Source organism: Drosophila innubila, chromosome X (assembly GCF_004354385.1).
Source record: "Drosophila innubila isolate TH190305 chromosome X, UK_Dinn_1.0, whole genome shotgun sequence".
Lineage (NCBI taxonomy): Eukaryota > Metazoa > Arthropoda > Insecta > Diptera > Drosophilidae > Drosophila > Drosophila innubila.
In genome coordinates, this window is record NC_047626.1 from 3,644,624 (window position 1) to 3,666,767 (window position 22,144).

General features: G+C 34.1%; 1 protein-coding gene across 3 annotated transcripts; it reads right to left on the bottom strand.

The window, feature by feature from the left end:
• Positions 1-1,203: 1,203 nt before the first annotated feature.
• Positions 1,204-20,785, bottom strand: LOC117793955 (homeobox protein Hox-B3). 3 transcript variants are annotated; one of them, XM_034634418.1, is made up of 6 exons: positions 20,364-20,785; positions 19,229-19,531; positions 4,212-4,421; positions 3,262-3,344; positions 3,052-3,170; positions 1,204-1,531 (listed from the first exon to the last, which is right to left on the bottom strand). In XM_034634418.1, exons 1-6 carry the CDS (start codon positions 20,768-20,770, stop codon positions 1,262-1,264), a joined length of 1,392 nt encoding a protein of 463 aa, XP_034490309.1. In that variant the 5' UTR covers positions 20,771-20,785; the 3' UTR covers positions 1,204-1,261. The 3 variants fall into 3 exon arrangements, with proteins under 3 accessions (XP_034490309.1, XP_034490311.1, XP_034490310.1); XM_034634420.1 differs by lacking the exons at positions 19,229-19,531; positions 20,364-20,785 and adding an exon at positions 10,254-10,466; XM_034634419.1 differs by lacking the exons at positions 19,229-19,531; positions 20,364-20,785 and adding an exon at positions 10,089-10,466.
• Positions 20,786-22,144: the final 1,359 nt, after the last annotated feature.

Here is a 22,144-nt window from a genome sequence, read left to right on the forward strand (position 1 = left end):
GTGTATATAGTTTTGTATATTTTGTTTAAGGTTTAACATTTAATTTAATTTCTTTACTTTCATCGTCATATAAATAAAAAATAAATACATTTTTTTGTTTTTCTGCTTTTTTCTGTTTCTTTTTCTTGTTCTTTTTGTTTCTTATTATGCATGCAGGCAAAACTGTTTCATTTTTATGTATTTTTTTTTGTTTTTCTGTTCATCATTCTCGTTTTTATCGACTTTTTAAATGTTTCTTTAAAAAGCTGCACTAATTTTACAAATACGAAAAAAATATATATTATATATATGTATGTATGTATATAAAGTCAAGTCACATTACAAAAAAAAAAAAGGAAAAAAATTTATATACACATATACATATATAGAAATTTTATATATATATATATATATATATATGGGTATATATAATCAGCATCATAATAATTAACAGTTGATCTCATGTTCGGTTTATAATGATGTTGTTTCAACTGTAGCATCGGCTTTACACTTAAATCCAGAGACTAACAAATATATATATATATAAATATATAATATACATACATATACAGAGATATACATATGTATATATATTATATATATATTGTATTATAGTTACAATTTCTTTAAATTTATAGGCTGCAACTGCAACGTGGGTTAGACAGCGACAGCAATAGCGCGCATTGAGTTTTTAGAGTGAGTTGGCAATAACAGCAACAGCCGCTGTTAACGCTGTTAACATTGCTGTTACGGTTACTGTTACTGTTACTGCTGCTGTTACAACTACTGTTACTGTTGTTTTTCGTTTGTTGTTGTTGGTTCTGTTCAGAGAGCTTGTGTTTCATTTTCTATTTTCTACAATTTTCTTCTGTGTGTTTTTCGTTTTCTTATGTTTCTTTTTATCTCTTTCTTTTTAAGCTGTTTTCGTTTTTTTTTGTTGTAAGCGATTAATGCAGCAGTATTCAAATATCAACAGCTTCTTCAGTTTGTAAAAAATTAGCATTTAACATTAACATTAAATATGATAAGATCTCAAAGAAAACACCACGCCCCCTTTTGATCCTTGATCCTTGACCTTTAGTCCTTAAAAAGTAGCTGCTCTTGCTTTTCTCCAGCTGATCCTTGAGTTGGGCTCTCTCTCTCTTTCTTCCGCTCTTTCTTGCGCTCTTTCATTCGCTCTTTCTCTCTTTCACTTGGTGTTTCTTGTGTTCTGCCTCTGTTTGTATTTGTTTGTTGTTGATGTCGTCTCTTTCTCGCACTCGCTCCCTCTCGCTCTCGTTGATTATTGCACCACACAGCAGCCCTTTTTCTTGTTCTTCTTCTCGTCGATAACCACATGACTAGCCGAAGTTGGTCCAGGTACCACTTGCTTTGAGACTTGAGCCAGCGATGTGACGCCATTATTGCTCTCTCCTTTTCCAGCTGCCGTTGCTCCCGCTCCCGCTCCTCCTCCTGTCCCACCTCCACCACCGCCTCCACCGCCTGTCGAACTGACCACCTTGCTGCCGTGGGAATTTGTACCATTTTGTGCTGTCGCTTGATTCTGCGAGAGCTAAAAGAGAAGTGCGAGTATGATAAGCTATTAGCGAGAGAGTTTCATAACAACGAGTAAGCTTTTAACGAGTATACTCTAGCGAGTCATATATTAACGAGTAAGCTCCAAACGAGTACAACTAACTCAGCGAGTCATACATCAACGAGTAAGTTTTTAACGATTATACTTCAGCGAGTTAAATATCAACGAGTAAGTTTTTAACGATTATACTTCAGCGAGTTAAATATCAACGAGTAAGCTTTTAACCAGTACAACTCAGCGAGTCATATATCAACGAGTTAGCTCTCAACGAGTATACTTCAGCGAGTTAAATATTAACGAGTTTACTCTAGCGAGTTTAATATCCACGAGTAAGTTTTAACGATTATTCTTCAGTGAGTCAGATATCAACGATACAGCTCTCAACGAGTTAAAGTATACTCGTCGCGAGTCATATATCAACGAGTAAGCATTTAACGATTATACTTCAGCGAGTTCAATATCAAGGAGTTAGAATTGAACTTTTATACCAGGGAATAACACCGGAACCGGTACCGGAACCGTTAGCCAAAACTAACCGTTTCATTTTAAGTACCGGAACTGAAGCCGTAACCGAATGAAAATTCGCTGTCAAGAACCTAATACCGAAACCTTTCTACCGGTACGGTTGTGGTAAAGTTGCTAGGTCAAAGTGTTGTCCAACTTCCAACTATCATAACTTGATCAAAACTGAATAGATTTTCGAACGGAATGTCATTTTGATCATGATTTGGCCTCTAAATTCATTCTGTATTCAATTTCTGTTCATGTAGAAAATTTAATTATTTTCGACCAAGATTCGATTTCGATGCTAAGGGTCCCCCCTTTGAAATTTCGAAAATTCAAAATTTTAAATCTCAAGTTTTCACTTTTAATCAACTCCTTATATCATAATTAGTATAAAACAACACTTTATACTTGATTCTAAGACCTTTCATTTTTTTGTAAAAAATCATATGAAATTGAACAAAAATTTGGACTTGTAAAGTGGCTAAATCCGCAGTCTTACCAACTTCAAGCTGTCATAACTTCATTAAAACTGAATCGATTTTCAAGCGGAATGTCATTTTGATCATGATTTGGCCTCTAAATACATTCTGCATTCAAATATTTTTAAATTCGTTCAAAAAAAAATTTTTTTTTTTTTGATTCCCCTTTTTATACTTTAGCGAGTTCCATATCAACGAGTAAGATTTTAACTATAATACTTAAGAGAGTGGACTCGCTTGGCTCTTCAAAGAGAATTAAGTTGAAAGCTGTCATACTCAACTTGAAAAGAGAAAGCTTTAGAGCAGATTTGACTCTTGGTATTCCCCATTTTCGTAGTCTATGCATTAAGAAACTGAATAATATCATACTTTCTTTGAGAAGAGCAAGGCTTAAAGCATTTTTCCTTTCTCTCCTCATATAGAAACTTTGCTGACGTTCTCGCAAGACAGTTGTAATGTTAACAGCTTCTATTTTTTCTTTTTTTTGAGAGGGAGAGAATTTCTTCTTACATTTGTTTTGGTTACACTCTCGCCTATTGCAGTGCTTGCTCCATTACAGTTATCTTCTCCATGCTGTGCGTTGCCATTGCCTATTGTACGATCCTCTGTGGGCGTGATGGGTTTGCCACCTAAACCAGGACAAAACAGAGTGATAAATGAGAAACTCAAGAAGAGAGAGAGAGAGAGAGAGAGAGAGAGAGAGAATGAGTGTCAACTTACCACGTATCATGCTAACAATTTCATCAGCCTCTCTGGATAAATCGCCGCCAGGACGAAATGGATTATCCCAGCCGGAATCAGTGCTGGAAAACGCAATATTATTATTAAACATTGAATACAGCAATCAGACACTGTAAAAGATTATAACTTTTAATATAAAAATTATGAAATAAGCAATATTTGCGGATTTTTTATCATACAAATTTAATTTGACTTTTATTTTAAATTTCAATTCAAAAAGTTTCATAAAATTAAATTTGTATTTTTAATTTAAAAATCACAAAATAACTCTTATTTTTAATTTTAAGTCAATCTTTGAAGTAAAGATTTAAAATAAACATTATATTTCAAGTTTTTACAAGGTTAATATATGTGAAAGTAAATATTAAAATAATAGTTCAATTTTTATTATGTTTATATATGTTCTTTAAAGAAATTTGATGTATAAAAGCTTCTGGAATTACACCACTTGGTTTAAAAAATATTCATAGTAATAAATATAATTCTTATTCTCATTTAATTTAATATTAATTGTAATTGTTAATTCCTAATATGATTCTTAGTCTTATTCTTTTAACTAAATTTTTTTTTATTGCAGGCTGCTTTTAGTTGAGTTTTAATAAATAAAATAAATAAAAATTTAATATTTATTTATACTTGTTTTTTTTTTTTGGCAAGATTCCAAAAAAAACAATAATTGTATTAAATTTTTATCCAAAAAATATTATTTGATTTTTGATTTTTTTCATAATAATTTGAAATATTGAAATATTTCAAAATTTTATTCTTTTTCAGAATCAAAAATAGAAGTTAACTAAATGTTATTTAGAAAAATCAGCTATTAATTTTAATTTTATAATTTTAATTTTATAATTTATATTTTTTAATTTTCTATTTTTTAATTATTATTTTTTAATATTTTTTAAATTTTGATTGTAATTGAAATGTACCTCTGCTGTCTGTCGTAGGCTGGTCCCAATCCTCCAGTCGGCTGCATCGTCGCCGTCGCCATTGTTGTATAGTCTAAGTTACAATTGTAGCTACTAAACGTATTATCTAAATTATCCGCAAAATTCGTTAATGAATATTCGGTTGGTGGACAAATCTGTTGCGGTTGACTGCTCTGATAAATTGAAACGCGAACTATCGAACGTTCCGATCTGAAATGAGTTTGAGAAATACAAAAAAAAAATCATATTAGTAAGATGAAAACACACACATCAAATGGTTTCAAATGGCCTCAAATACACACACACACACACATGTAACATTCCTAAGCAACTGCGTCACTTTCTATATAGTTCCCCACCTTCCGAAAAAAAAAAAAAACCGAATAGAAACAAAACTCGTACCCACCAAAAAGCGTATTCAATGTCAATTAAATTAAGTCATTTGCCAATTGCGCGTCGCCAGCGATTTGAACTTTTCAATTCAATTTTCAATTCATTTAGTTTACAAATGGAAATTGACAAGACTCTGAACCGCAAATCTCGACTAGTTACATTCCTATTCCCATTCCCCTCATTCCTATATTTCCCTTTCCTTTGCAACACGTTTTGCAGCGCGTGCCTCGCATTTATTATATAATAAAACAGCCCAGACTCAGACCCAACCCAGACCCAGAAAACAGCTCCATAACTGCCACATGTTGTTGCCCAAGCAAACCAAGTCTGCATCCCTGGAATGTGTCAATCAACTTGACTGCAATTTCCTTGAAATGCAAGTCACTTCCATTGATTTCAGCTGCTCACATTAAATAGATGAAACTTCATTTCTTTCTCATCTTCATGTTAAACTTAATGTTAGCTGCCCAAGTGGCAACGCCACGTTGAGAAGATGAACTGCAATTTCCTTGAAATGCAAGTCACTTCCATTGATTTCAGCTGTTCACATTAAACAGAGGAAACTTCATTTCTTTCTCATCTTCATGTTAAACTTAATGTTAGCTGCCCAGATGGCAACGCCACGTTGAGAAGATTAACAGTGATGTTAAAATGGAATTTTTCAATAATAATAATCAAATTAAAGGCCAAATATTGATAAAAGTGATATTTCGCAAGTTTTGACGAAGTTATGACGTTTTTGAGAAAGTGTCAAAGGAAGTGTTTGGAAAAACTGACAAGTTTTGAATAAAATGCAATTTTCTGTATTAGAACCTGATCTTTCTAAAAAACGCAAAGTTGTTGCTAAAAAAAAAAAAATTTGAAAAAGTTTTGAAATTTAAGCTTTGTTTTCTTTTAAAAGTTTTTATAATTATTTCTAGTTGTATTTGTCTTATATATTTTACTAGTCAGCGAGTGAATGAGTGAGTCAGGACAAAGAATTTTATAGATTGCTTTTCATTTCTAGCTTTTTTAACTGTCAAATTACTGGCAACGCCGTTGTAAGTGCGAATTTCAGTGTTGCCTTTAATTCATTATTAGGTGGCAACACTTATCCAAGCTAAGCTGCCAAGTTTGAGTTGGCTTTTTAACTTTTAAGTAATCATTTAAAAGTTTTATATAATTTAATTGAAATTCTAATTTTCATAAATTTGAGCAAGATGGCAACACTGTCCAAAGCAAATCTTTAAAGCTAGCTATAAAGTTTAATACTTTTTTTTATCTTCTCAGCTTAATATTTAAAATGTAATGAAATTTAATTCAATATCATATTTTACAATTTAATTTTAAATATTTATGTAGTGCATATTTAAATTCAGGTAATACACATTTTAAATATATATACATAAATCGTAGTTAAACTTTAACATGTAGCTGAGAAAGTGTAAACTGGTTTGCGCTTTAATCAGTTTCCAAATATAAATATAAAAATGCATTGCGCCGTGTGTGTATATTATAGTATATGTTGGTTTTATAATGATATCCGACCCCAACACGACATTTCTCCATAAAAAGAGAGGGCAACGCAAGGTGACTGAAAAACAACAACTAGGTGGAAAGTTAAAAAGTGAAAGAAAAGGGTTGCCGACAGAGTTGTCAAGTGTTGCCTCCCTCCATTTAATACAGCATATAGAGCACAAACATCTAGAAACGACCCTTCAAGGCTAATTGTGACTCATTTTCACGGTTTTTTCCCCATTTCTCTCTGGCTATTTTATCATCCAGTTTGCATAATTGTTTCTAGAAGTCTATCAAAACAGTTGCCCCATCGCAATTATGTTAATTACTTGCGTTTTTTCACGTACCAAATGCTATAATTCACAACTGGTTCTTGTTGAAAGACAGGCAAAAAAATAAAATGAAAAAAAAAAAAAATTTTAGAAAACCAAAAGGTAACTCACTTTACAACGTTTGGATTACGTTTTTTTTCTTTACTTTGCCTTCTTTTTTCTCTATTTCTTTTTTTTTCATTCTAAATAATAACAGTTTTCTTTTTTCTATTCTTGGCTATTTTGTTGCTTCCCAGAAATGAGAAATAAGTTGAGGACCAATATTCTTAGCTCCATTTAAGTTGGTTGCTTTTTTATTATGTAGTATCAGCCTATTCTTTTTGCTTTTTCTCCTACTTCTCCACCTGTTCTACCTCTCTTTTTTTGTTGATCTTTTGTTTGTCTGTTTAGGCAGTTGTTCTGCCTATTTTGCCAGTCATTATTCAACTTTATTTTCTATCTTTAAGCTTGCTTAAAACGAGTCGAAAAAATGAAGAAGAAAAAGTAGAAACTTGACTAAAAAAATTTAATACCAAATAGAAACGAATCAAAATAGTGATGATCGAGTTTAAAATCGAAATGTAAAAACAAAAAAGCATCGATAATATATCGTTATACAACATATCAAGTTTTTTCAAATTATTATTTTTTTTTATATTAAGAAAATTGTAAATTTTGTAAATATATAGCTTAAGTAAAATTGTATTATTATAATTTAATTTCCTAATTTAAAAATTATTTTTTTTATTCCTTTATCTTGGTTTTCTTAAATTTTATTTTTATTTTTTTGTCTTTGTTTTTGTAAATCCTAAAAAATATTCGGAATTCGTATGCGGCATCGTGTTAAAGTACTTGAAAACCCTATCGCTTAAAATCAAGTTTTCGATATTTCGCTAAACTGCATTTTTTACAACACAAAATCAAATTGAAATCGCTTGAAAATCGCGCGAAAAACGCACTGAAAGCGACGATTTCGTCAGCGTTTTTATCTGTTTACATTTCAAATACACTTCATAAATTGAATGTATGAAGTGTGACTAGTATTGTTATTGTTGTTAGCTCATTGAACATGTGAAGATTACGTCATGTGCCGAAATTGATATGCGAATGCGACAACAACAAAAACAACAACAAGTGTAACAAGCTCAGCAACAAGAACTTACAAAGCACAACAAATAAAAGAACAAGTTTTTCAATGTTTTTTTCGAGTGCCCTTTTTGGAGGTTACGCGAGAGAGAGAGAGCGACAGAGGGAGAGGGGAGAGCTGTTGTTTCACATCACAAACTTCCTTTTGAAGTGTTCAAACATCACGAATATTAAAACTAAAAAAAAAAGAACTTGTTGCCCGTGTTGTTGTGCGTGTAAGTGTGGGTGTATGTGTGTGTGTGTGTGAGTGAGATAGAGCATGAGGTGTTGCAAGACAGAATGCAGCGCGAACTTGAAGCTGTGCTGCTTGCGCTTTGCTCTCTGCTCTTTGCTCTTCGCCGCTCTCTTTGCTGATGGACTCTGCTTATAACAGTTATTGCCGTTGTTGTTGTTGTTATTATGATTATTTTGCTGCGATGAGCGCATCAAAAGTTTGGCGGCAAAGCAGCGACGCCAACGCAGCGCAGCGCAGTTTTCAATTAGTTTGAAGACGTCACAGCAGAGACGCACACATACATACATATATGTATGCACAGTGGCTGTCAGCTTATTTGGCCCTCTAAATTTTAAACTACGTTTTTCTTCTTCTTCTTCCTTAATTCATTTATAAAATATTTAGTAATATGAAGTAACTGAAATTCGTTTTCGGAAGAAAACTTTAGAATAAGTGCGTTTTTTTTTAACAATATTAAGACTTCGGTCGCGGTGGAGTAGTGGGTGAAATAAGCTGACAGGCACTGTGCATACAGTGGCTCCCACCTACTACTTTTACATTTTACACATTTTAAATGCACTTATCTAAGTAATTAAAATTTAAACACACATTTGTTTAAAAATATGATATGAGTTTAAGCTGAGTATTTTCATTAATTTTTTTATATAAATTGAGCAATAAAATGTGTTGGGTCAAATAAGCTGTGAGCCACTATACGCACATACATACAAATGTACACGCACAGGCGTAAGAAGAAGCAGCAGCAGAAGAAGAAGAAGCACACGCAATGAGAGCAGCAGTAAATTAATTTAACAAATTACACACACACAAATGTACATCGATTTATTTATGTACATATGTATGATTGCTTGTTTGCATGTGTGTGTGCGCTACAAATATAATGAAATTAACAGTTGAACGAAATGTTAATTGAATATTTTTGCACTTGACGTCAAACAACAACAACAAAAGCAAGCACTTATTTGCATGTCGATTGGCAGAAAAAAAGAAACGCCTGCATTTTGTTTTTGCATGCGATAAAAGCAGCGCTGCATTGCGACGCGTTTCTGCTGCTGCTGCTGTCGCTGTCGCTGCCTCTGCCGCCTGCCCTCTGCCTGCTTTGCCCAGCAGTTGATCGGCATTTCATTTTTGAAATTTTTAAAACATATACACACATAAGTACACAAAAAACATCACATGGCTATATTATAGAATTTTCTATATTATGTACACACAAACACAAAACACACATGTAGTATATATAGAAATAACAACGCGTCTAAACTTAAAGCTATGTCTAATTTATGTACAAACAAGGCACTATATTTTAACACACACTGTTAAAGCCGATACACCACACACACACATGTACACTTGCTAGTCGGGCAGTGTATTTTAATTGCGTTCACAGAGCATTAGCAGCGAGAGAGCGAGAGCGTAAAATGTGTGTGCGAGAGCGCACAGCAAAAAGAGAGCGAAACATTTGGCCGCGTGGGGAGTGGCAAATGGGGTGGTGAAGTGGCGTTGGCGGCTAAACTAGGTGTGTGTGGTGAAGTGCGGGGAAGTGAGCGGGGGGAACGAGTGTGAGGGGGAGGGAGAGGGGGGGATTGGCAATCGGACTCGTGTGTATTATTTTTTGCGATGAACTCACTGCGCGCATCCCACCATGGAACAACAACGACAAAAACAACATATAATAAATATAACAGCAACTGGCAAAGCGTAACACTGTGTATGTGTGTGTGTGTACAATAACAACAACCATCACAAATTACTTTCACATTGTTTTTTATGTTGCTTTCATTTGATTTGATTTGAAATTTCAATTGTTTTTCATTTACCAACACTGTTGTGGGTGTAGTGTGTGCAAACACCCAACCACCTTTACCCCCCACCACCCACACAATCCACCTCCTAGCCAATACACCAACCACTTGCACTGACTGCCTTGCATTGCACAGTGGCGCACAGCTTATTTGAAACACTACGCTTAAATATTAAACATTTAAAATTAATTTATGTAAACTTAATTTAAATGCACTTAGTTAAAAAATTAACTAAACTTGAGCAATATATTTTTATTTTTATTTTTTTTTATATATTTTAGTAGATTTAAGCGATAAAACAAATATGTAGTGTGGCAAATAAGCTGTGAGCCACTGTATATATATGTGTGTGTGTATTTGTGTTACTCTTTTTGGCACGCACGATTGACTTTTGCAGTTGTTGTTTATGTAAAAAAAAAAAAACAAACTGTCACTTGGTATCTGTATCTCAGTTTGGCATTAAATTTGTTAACATTTTAATTTCACGCACTTGACAATTTTTGGATTTCGACAGCTGCCGCTTTTTGTTGCTGCTTCTTCTGCAGTGTTTTTCAACGTTCTGCTTCCTCTTTGCGATTCTACGCGCGTTTTACTTTTGCGACCACCGTACGTCCTCTCTCTCTGCTCACTGCTCTCTCGCAAGCGTACTACTCACTATTCTGCTCTGCTTCTAGCGCTGCTACGACGACGGCAGCGGCTGCTGGGGTTGTTTGAAAAAACAACAAAAACAGTAGGAAAAAAAAACAATAACACACGACGGTACTACGGTATAAAAAATATAAAAAGCATCAACAATAGCGTACACTTAAATTAAAGGCAATTCCCCGCACGTAATTCTCGTTTGTTGTTGGCTGTTTGGCGTTGTCGCTGCGTTTGCCTAGCGAAACTTGCAAGCTTGCTGCTAAAAAGTAAAAGATACAATACGCACACACACACACACACAAACACACAAATGTTTGCAGGAGCCGCTGAGAGAGCGCGCTTACAAGAAAGAGCGAGCGCGCTCTCATTTTGAAGTTCACACGCAAGCGTTGCCACCTGACTACATTTTTTTTTGTGTGTTTTGGAAAACTTACTGCGCACAGTTTCAACTTTTTTTTCTTAAATCTTTTGAAAATTAGCTTAAACTCAAATTTGATGAAACAATTTTTAAAAGTATATAAACATTTTAATATTTAAAATTCATACGCAGAAATTTTTTATTTAAAAATTGCATTAACAACATACAGATTTATGTTTACCTAATACAAAAAATATCAATTTTTCATTGTGTATATCAAATCATTTTTATTGTCACACATTAAAGAAAAAATATTTGGTTGCAAATCATATCAGCAAATTAATTTAAAAATATGTATAATATTTTTGTATTTACGCAGAAATGTGAAAAATAAAAATTGAATTTGGCTTAAAAGATTTTTGAATTAAATTTATATTTAACATTTTTATAATAAAAATTGATTAATTTTCCAAAAATACAACTTTAAAAAAACATGGTTTAATTTTCTTTAAATTGAAAAACGTATTATAATTGTAGTTAATTTTCAATACTCAAAATTTATTTTCAAATTTAAAAATTAAATCAAAAAATGACTTTTTAATATTAATTAAAAAAAGAAAAAATTGTATTCAAAAATATCTATAAATATACATACATATGGTATACAATAAAAAGTGAAGCCGAAATAGACCTGTTAATCATTTATGTTTATCTATTCTGATAACTAACCTGAGTCAATAAGAAAAATATTTTAATAATCATTAAATTTACTAATTTGCTAAATTATTTTGTTATCTTTCTTAATGTAACACATTTAGAAAAGTTGTTTACACTTTTTATAGAGTGCATAAAATTAACACATTCTATTAATATTTGTCCGGTGTAATTTACAAAAATAAATACATTTAAAATTAGAATCGTTCGAGAAATATAATCGAAGCGTTAATTAAAGCCACATTTTCACGATTTCTGCTACCAACAACAAACTGGAATTTCTGTTTTTGGCATAAAAATAATCTAAAAGCAAATAACAGTGAAATGCGCGAAAAATCTTTTTTCCCCCAAACAAAAAAAAAAAAAAAACAAACAAAAAAGGCGGCAATTTTCAATTGTTGGCAGCTGTTACAACAATAAAAACAATCAGAAACGAGAATTCGAGAAGCTGAGAAACTGCGCCAATTGCCGTATTTGCGTCGTATTGTTTTTATTATGCTTCTTCTTTTTTATTGTTGTTGTCAAGATACGCAATAACAACAGCAACAACGTCACACATTGTAATAACGAAAACAAACAAAACGTAAAATGTAATGCGCCACATCTGGCAACGCTGTTAAACCAACAAACATGACATCACTTTTTTTTGCGCACTCACAGAAAATGCAAAGTAATGTGGAGCCAGAGAGAGCAGTCCAAAGAGAGCAAGCTTACGCTCTCGCGCGCTCTCTGCTGTGTATAACAGAAGCAGCGGCAGAGGCAGAGGCAGCAGCGGCAGAGGCAGCAGGCAGTGACGGCAGCGGACAGCGTGAACAGAAATAAAAATAATAACACAAGAAACATAAACACGTAACTATATAAAAAGGTACCACTCGAAAAAGCCGCTGCTGCTGTTGGGGAAGCTGACTGATAAATGCAGAGCAGGCCAGTGGCGAAGGAGGAGGGGGACAATGAGTGGGGGAAGGAGATGGAGGCTGAGTAGGGGGAGGGCAACACACACACACAAAATTGAAACGGGAGCAGCAGCAGTGTGAGTATTTTTTTTTTGTATTTATTTAAACATACAGATAGTCAAGTAATTATTTTGACTGTCGACAAAATTCAAAATAAAGATAACAACTGTAATCCTTAACCGGTTTCGATTCGCATTGGTAAGCCTGACTGACACTCTAAGCGAAATAAAACTTGTTTATTATACCGAAACCAAAATAACCGATTAGTAACCGATTCATGTATTACAAATAGTTCCAGTTTAATCAAACAATAATTTTAGTTATGTTGTTCTTGAAAATGTTTCATTATCTTATTTTGGTTTTCGCTTATCAGTTACACGAAATTTTTGTAAATCGGTTTTATTTTGTATATTTCGGTTTCCAACAAACGGTAAGATTTCAGTTCACAAAAAAATTCAATTAGTTGTGAAAATTAAAAATAAAACCCTAATATACATAAAAAAAAATGATTTGATTTAAAAAAAAAGTTCTTTCTATTAAGATTGTTATTCAAATTTAGGATCAATATTAGTTAAAAAAAAAAGAAACAAAATTTTCACCTCAAAGACAATTGAATTTTATGTATTATTGAACCGAAACTATTACATGAAACGATTACTAATCGGTTAGTTTCCAATCATTTAATACCGGTTAAAGGTTACGGTTTTGATTATAATTTTAATCCCTAATTTTTGTAATTTACAATATTATGCAAAAAATTACATTGTATCTATGTAGTTTGATATTATTATCTGTTGTATCCCATTTTTTATTATTTTTTTTTGCATTTCTTTCATTAGTTTAAAGATAAGATACTAATAAAACACAATGTGGGTTTTTGTGTTTTGTCAAAAAAATTACTTGACATACTGTGTGTGCTATTATGTTTGTTGGGGGAGGAGTGGGCGCTTTGACAGTTAATAAACAGGGTTGCCACGGCGTCTGGCGGTTGAGCGGACGGACAGACAGACAGACGGATAGACAGACAGACGGACGATGCTGATGCTGACAATTGGGGACGTTGTTGTTGTTGTCGTTGCCACAAACTATTCAGATCAGACATGCACAAGCACGTACAGAATGCGATGCATGTGTGTGTGAGTGTGTGTGTGTGTATCTGTGTGTATGTAGGTAATAGGGTTGACTGACAACAACAACAACAACAACACGCACTGTTGACCAGCGGCACAATTACCGTTAACATTGCATACATACGTTGTGCATACAGTCATGTAGAAAAGTATTGACATATTGTTGATCTCTACAGTTATCGATCGAACAAATATTTATCTCTTAATTTATTGTTATTTATTGTTGATATGGCAGCTATATGATATAGTAAACCGATCTGAACCAAATTTGGACAGGATGTATAGTACCAGCCCAGATGTATACTGCGTTAGATTGGCTGAGATATCTCAAAAAACCAAGAAGTTTTTTATACTAAAACTTCATTTTATCGATACAAAAATATGAATTGTAAAGTTTTTAGTCTTTTATTCTAATTAGAATTATTCTATTTTTACCAACTAATGTTACCCATATGTAAGTTATTGAAGCTCTTTGTATCGATAGTGCTTTATTTGCATATCGATACAAATTGCTTATCGATTCTTATTTTACTTTTTATATACCAAAGACTAAAGTAATTATAACGATCTTTATATCATGGGGGTCCCGAATTCGACCCCCTTACAATTTGAATTTCGCAAAACGCCGTCCTATTGCACTTTGAAAGTGTCTAAGCTATGTTGTGCAAAAATTTCAGCCTTCTAGGTCTTATGGTTTGGGCTGTGCAATGATAAGTAAGTCAGTCAGTCAGGACAAAGAGTTATATATTATAGCAATAACTACATTTTTTTGTAGCTTTCTATGCGACAATAGTAAAGCGGACAATACTTTTGTCAACGACTGTGCGTGACACTGTCTGTTCCTTCTTCCTCTTCCCCTCTTTATTACTCTTCCGCTGCTGTTGCTTCTTCTTCTTCTTCCTGCTATGCATGTCAAGTGTGGCCACCGGAAAATCAATCGACTGACTGACAGTTGAAATACACACACACACACACACACACATATATATATACATACTACTTTCACAATAGATATAACACACACATGGACAAAAGCTGCTCGAATTTCAAGACATTCACTTTAAATGTCTAACGAAATGTTGTGAGGTGTGGAGGGGAGAGTGGGTAGGGGAGGGGAACGGTCATGCTTCACCTCATCGCATCGCATCTCACCTCATCACAGATCATTTCACCTCACCCCACCTCACCTCACTTCACCTTTCATCACATCTTATACTCATCTCATAAATATAATCGATAATAACAACGGTTTGTGCTAGCATTCTTATTCTTCTATTCTTTATCTTCCTCGTCTGCTGCTGTTGTAATTGTTGTTGTTGTTGTTGTTGTTGTTGCTAACTGTAGATTGTATTAAAAGAAAGTTCTACACAGAGCAAGTGGCGCACTCTCCCTATCTCCCTCCCCATCTCTCCCTCTCTCCACTCTCTCTCTCTATCTCTGTCACTCGCTGGATGACATCACGTTGCGCTTAAAGCGACCAACCGGCAAATTAAAGCTCACTCTCACACACACACACACATGGAAAGGTCAAAAATGTGTGTGTGTGTGTGTGTGTGTGTGTAATCGCTTTAATCGAAGCCCAAATTAGCTTGGCAGCTCTAAACCAGGGATGGGCTACGTTATGGCATTATCGATGTTTTTATCGATAAATATAGGCGATATTTAAGCGGAAAACGATATGATATTCAAAGCGATAACATTTAGTTATATTAGTGATGTAAATCCAAGTTTTATATCCAAATAGAAAATATATCGAGTTGTCAATGTATCGCAAAATCAAAAATCAAGCTAAAAATATAGAGATTTCTTAAACAAAAATTCTTTTTATACCCTGAGCCCATTGAAAATGGACAAAAAAGGGTATAATGTGTTTGGCAGAATGTATGTAACAGGCAGAAGGGGGCGTGGCAGACCCCCCAAAGTATACATATTTTTGATCAGGATCAACAGCCGAGTCGATAGAGCCATGTTCGTCTGTCTGTCTGTCCTTCTGTCCGTCTGTCTGTCCGTCTGATTGAGCGCGTCGATCTCAGGAACCATAAGTGCTAGAGACTTCAAACTTGGTATGTAGGATCCTGGATGCCATAGGCAGATCAAGTTTATTTTGATTTTTGGATCGGACCTCTATATCATGTAGCTGCCATAGGAACGATACATCGAAATTGAAGTTTAAGTATGCAAAAGTTTTCTGTTTGTTGAGATATCTTAACCAAACTGATAGAATATACATCTGGGCTGGTAGTATACATCCAGACCAAATTTGGTTCAAATCGGTCCATTATATCATATAGCTGCAATAGAAACGCTCACTCGAAAATTAAGTCTTAGTGTGAAAAAGTTTTTTGTTTTTTGAGATATCTTAATTAAACTGATAGAATATGCATTTAACTTGGTTTTGTCCATCCTGTCCGAAGTTCCTTTAAATCGGTCTACTTTATCATACAGCTGTCATAGGAACAATCGTTTGAAAATCAACTTTCAGTGGAAAGTATCTGGGCACAGGGTATCCTACTGTCGAGCGTGCTGGACTGTAACCGCCCACTTGTTTAAATAATAAAAACTATTATTTAAATCGATTTAAATAAGATGAGATTTGATCGATATTTATGATGGATATGATATATTCGATATATTATGCACGGTAACATTTCGGATTTTAATGTTGTCACTTTCTTGGATATCGTCGCATGTTACCGATTTAAGTCTGACCAAATAGGAAAATCCAATTTTTGAAGAAAAGGTAAAAAAAAATGTGGGCGGTTTATCGATGGGCAGTTTTTTAACCTTCTAATACCCAAGAGTGCCTCAAGGCACTCATCCTCTTAATAACAATAACTACATATGTAAGTAATTCATTTTTTAATAAAAAAATATTTTCTGACTGTTGCTTACAAATACATCTAATCATTTGCATATGCGTTAAATCTCTCAGAAGCTTTTAATGGAACTTTTATTTTTGTCTTACACATTTCATGTGATTTTTTGTGTGTTAAATTCCATCTTTTAAAATGGGATTTTTTTGAATTAATACAATTCAAAAAATAACCCATCAATTTTACTTATTCTATTTTTCTTTGAAAGGTAGGTTTAATTACTAACTAAATTAAATAGCATATTTGTGAAAATATTAAAATTGATCAATTTTTTACTAATAAACTTTTTGAAAGTTTTTTTTTACATATTGTCACCTTGCAGGTAATTGAAACCTTCTACACAGTTTTTGAGCTCATTTTTGAATTCAGAGGTCCAAAAAATAGTCTTAGGAAAAGTTATTTGACTTATTTCTGTTCATTATTTCGATGATTGGTTCTTCGAGGGTTAAGGCATGTTTAATTAAAGAGGCGTTGCGTGGGTGTGGCAACTTTATTAGACACACACACACACGCACACCTATGCAGCCGAAAAAGATGTGGGTCAACAACCACCAAATGGAGTTGACCTACATCATGCTTTAAAATGCACACACACAAACACACGCATACTCATAAACGAAGCATTATGTAATAAAATGACGACGACGACGACAGCGCAGTTTAACGGTATTCACTAAGCTTCATTTGAGACTGCTGCTGTCGCTGACGCCGCCGTCGCTGCTGCTGCTGCTGAGCACGTTCAACTGCAGCGCCGGCGCAGACAGCAAAACAGTTACGACTCCAATTGGAGTTGTTTGGTGGTGGCATGCAAAATGTTCTCCAATTGGATTCACATACATATGCATATAGCAAAAGGGAGAGCGCGGCAGCAAGAGAGAGTGTGGCGCCATAAAAACAAAGAGAGTTGAGAGGAGAGTAAACATTGGTAAACAGCGCAGTGTTGCCAGAATATTATGCACTCAAATAGCTAAATTGACACACACAAAAATGGATATAAATAGCTAAACAAGAACAAGTTCTAAAGAAAAAAGCTAATTGCATATAATACTTAAATGTAATGAAGACATTGGTAAATAATAAAAATATATAAAAAATATTTAAATTAAAAATATTTAAATTCGACAGAATCTTTAAATCTTGCCAATTTTTGAAAACAACAAATTAAAATTTTTGAAAATTTTATAACAAAATCAAATTTAAAAGTTAATTTATATTTTCAATATAAAAATTTAAATTAAATTATTTCTTATTTATCATCATTACTAAGAACAGATTTAAAAATAATTTTTATAATTATAAATAAAAAGTTTATCCTGTTTTCCAATATTTTGCATTTTTTCTATTCATCTAGATTCCAAATTATATTTTTTCAGCTTCAATGATTTTTTTAATTTTTTCTTATTGAAATTTCTTGAAAATTTCTAGATTTCCGCGGTATAAAAAAGCAAAAACTAGCTATTAAATAGCGAAAGCGGCAACACTGAAACAGAGCGTCGCATCCTGTATTTTTTATGTCTGTCTACAAGAGTGTGTGTGTGTGTGTGTGTTTGTGTGTGTTTGTCTTATCACAAAAAGGAAGTTTTAAAATCCAAAACGTAATTATCGATTAAAAAGTTGATGGCGGGGGTTGTTGTTGTTTGTTTTTTAAGAGGACGTTGCGCTAGAAAAGTTCATTGCATGCAATTTGGCTTAAATGTAAATGTGTGTGTGTGTGCATTTGTGTGTATCTATGTTAGACAGATCAGCTTAGAGCTTAGTTATGGATTGGCCCAAAAGTGAAAGCTGCCAAAAAGTCATTATTCTGATGTTTTTTTTCTGTATTTCATTTGCATTGTCTTAATGAGCGGTAAAAGTAGGCCTAATTCCATTCCAGAGCACATCCATAAAAATAAGCACATGTATACAAAAAATAATTAAAGAAATGTACAAAAAAAAAATAAACAGGGCTCATTAACTTTGCTAGATAATCGTAGAGATGAGATGAGAGAGATGAGCGTAAGTTAAGCTAGCAGTTGAAGAGCTTTCACTCACGTCAAGACTTTCTCAAGAAATCTTTAGAGTGATTCCTGAAACAGATTATACTTTGATTTGATTAAGGATTTTAGGAACGATCCCGTTTGCACACTGATTGAATTTTGATTTCGTGAATAAAAAAATAAAAGGCACAAAATGACCAAATAAACTGTGACAACAAAGATTTTTTAATAATTGTAGTAGAATAAAAATGCTATTTTTTATAATGCTTAAGCTGAAATCTAAGCATTATCAGCTCCTTTTTAATTATTTTAATCAAGATTAAAATTCAATCGAGTTTGTTGCAGAAATATTCCTAAGCAAAATTAAAACATAATCAACATTGTAGTCTGTTGCAGGAATGCCCCTAATCTAAATTTAAATAAAATCTAATTCTCACATATACCAAAAATACTCCAGTTCAAACTATAAATAAAATCTAATGTTAAATTTAAAAAAAACTTATCTTAATCTGTTGCAGGAATACCTCTATTTTTATTATTAATAGTTGCTTATGTGAGAAACCAATCAACATACAAATCTAATCAAATTTATCCATATTTGTGATTTTCGTTGATAAAATCCAAGCTTTATTTGTTTCAGGAATGTCCCTAATTAAAATTTAAATAAAACCAAATATTTATGGGTTGCAGGAATACCCCTTTTTTATTATAAATAGTTATTTATGTGAAAAACCAATCAGCATAAAAATCTAATCAGATTTATCCATATTTATTAAATTTCTTATTTTCGCTTATTGCTTCAAGTCATGCCATTCTTAAAGGCTCTGACGTCACGTTCGCTTTCTCTCTCTCTCTTTCGTTAGCAATGGAAATGGGCAATCTCTTAGCAGCTCATTAAACCACGATCAAAGCTCAGCCATTTTATTTGTATCTTTCTCTTAATCTAATTGCTTGTTACTGTTTTTGTTGTTATTCTGTACTCACTCTTCTTGCACCTCAATGCCGCTATCATCCATATTCCCTCCTCCTCCCCCTTTCGCATTCGCATAGTCACTGTTAAGCGGTAAATGCGTCGCTGTTGTTGTTGCTGCTGCTGTTGTTGTTGTTGTTATTGCTGATGATTGCAATGCTTGCTGCGACTGACCAGCAGCAGCAGAGGCAGCAGCAGCGGCAGCGGCGTCAACCGCATCGAAACCAAAGCTCGGCTCCACGTGCTCCGACAGCGGCGTCGGCGTCTCAAACACCAACGTCTCGACCATTGAGCCCTTTGACGAGCCAAACGAAACACTGCAAAAAATAAAATACAAAGAGAGAGCGAGTGTGAGAGAGTGTGAGACAATAAAGAATTATAGCAGCATGGGAAGGAAGCAGTGCTGCCACTACAGCTTTTTCCCGTCAAATCTAGTTTTCGTTAAAATGTATTTGTAAAAATAAAAGTCATTAGCAGAGAGAATTTTAAATTTTTTTAAATGTGCGTTGTTGCTGTTTTACCCATTTTTTTAACCTTACAAAAATATATACATATGCACATTTTAGGTTATACTTTTTATATTGATAAGTCATGGCGAATTGATGCACATATTTATATAACTGAGTATTTTAAATTGACGATTTTATGCTGAACTTTGAGAAAGAATGGGATATTATTGAATATAAAAGATTTTTAATTGAAGCCGAACATACATCGATGCTTATTTTTCACAAATATTATAGACCAAAATTTGTAATCTATGGTCAAGTCTAAGACGTTTTCACCAAAAAACCATAGTTCTCAATCAATTCAGTTGAAAAATTGTGTTTTTTGTCCTTGCATTGACAAAAATTATGTTTTAAGGACAAGAGGTCCATTGATCCCATTTAATTTTTTTCCTGAAGTCTAGCTTTTTTTTTAACGATGAAATGCAAAAGGACTCTCAAAAAAAGAAGCTAGATTTGGCGGCAAAACGATATTCAAGATATTCGTCATAATTTTAATTATTAAGTTAATTATTATATTAACGTTCCAACTGGTAAATTACACAAAGCAAAAGGACTCTAAAAAAAGACTAGATTTGACGGGGCAAAAAAAAAAGGCTGTTGTGTCAGCACTGAGCTTTTGGCATTTGTTAAGTATACGCACCGTTTGAGTCCAACGCTTTTGGTGCCCAGTTTGCTGAGTTTTGGCTTTTTCTGACTCTGATTTTGATTCTGATTTGTGGGCGGGGGGCTTAGCGGGTTGTGCTTATCACTGTGATCGGTGGCCGTCGTAACGGTTTCCTCCGACAGATCGTCAATGTCGCTTCTGTTGTTGTCGTTGTTGTTGTAGCTGTTATTATTACCGTTACTGTTACTGGCCATATTCAAATCGTTGTTGTTGTAATTGTTGTTATTATTGGCGGACGGATGCAGCGGCAGCGACGTTGGCGGCGATGCAGCTAACGGTGGCGTCGGCGTCGCTGCATTGCTGCTGCTAAGCAGCCGTGTACGCTCATCACAGCCAGCAGCGACGCTGGCAGCGGCAGCGCTCGACGACGAGGACGACGACATTGCGGTCGACGGCGACTGCGACGCTTGAATAAAAGTTTCGTTGAGTTTTGTATGCAGATGATTTACAACAACTGGAACATTTGTTGTTGTTGTTATTGTTGTTGGTCCGGCTAGGGACAGCATGTGATGCTGTCTCTTTCACACACACGCACACGACGCGAATGCGGGCCAAGCAGCGCAGCCAACGCAGGCAGCAGCAGCGACAGCAACAATAACAATGCGACGTTGGCAATGTTTTTTAGTTTGTTTTGTGCTTTTAATTCTTCTTTTTGCCGCTTGATTGAATTTAAACCGGACGCAGCGCGGCAACGTCGACGTCGACGTTGACTTTATAATGACAGCGACAATTCTTGCATACGAATTTGCTGCCTCTGCCGCTGTCTCAGTCGCTGCTTTGTGGCTGCCTTTTTTTGTAGCACCTTTTTCTTTTATACACACACACACACGCAGATACACAGAGATAAACGACGTACGTCAATTTCTGTATAGAATTCGAAATATCTATTAGACACACACAAAATATTTAGCACCCAAAAACAACAACAAAACACCAAAACAACAACTGCTGTCAAAATGAGAGATGCAAGCAGCGACGTCGCGACGCTGCTGCTGCGCTCGATAAATTGCAGAACACGAACGAGACACGTTTATAAATAAATATGCAATATGCACAGGCATTTAATAAATCCGTTTAAGTGGACTATTCTTATTCCTATTCCTGTTGCTTTTGCTGTTTCTTTCTGGCTGTTTATTTTGGCCCTTCTTGCGTTCGTTTCCCGTTGCCGTGTGTATTTAATTTCAGCCACTGTCGCCGACTAAATTGCACGCAGAACTGCCAACCAACAACAACTCACGGCCAAGGGCTGCCATCCCGTAAAAATTTCCGATCTGGTTGGATTTTTTTTTACCTAAATAATAAGTACATTTTCGAAAAAAAAGGTACTTAAGCCGAGAGCTGCCATCCCGTTAAACTTTCCTATCTGGCTTGATTTTTTTTACTTAAAAATTACGGGCTTACGAGTTTCAAACCTTAGTTAAAATGTTAGCAACTACTTAAGCAAATTTTTTTTTATAACAAGAAAATAGTATTAAAGTTTTGCCTGAATTAAATCTGATCTATCGATAAGAATAATCTTGATTACCAGCGATAGCTTGGCGCCAAGTAGGTGAAATAAATAAATTATGCTGTAACGACAGGGCATAGTGGATAAATAATTACACATTATATTAATTTTTAGTATCAATAAATAATTAAACTGTTATGCATGTGATATTGTTGTTTAATTTTGAATAAATTAATATTACAGCTGTTATCGTTTGTTAAGCAACTCTGGATAGAGTTGCTGCGCGCTTGCAAACGATAGTTGAATTCAT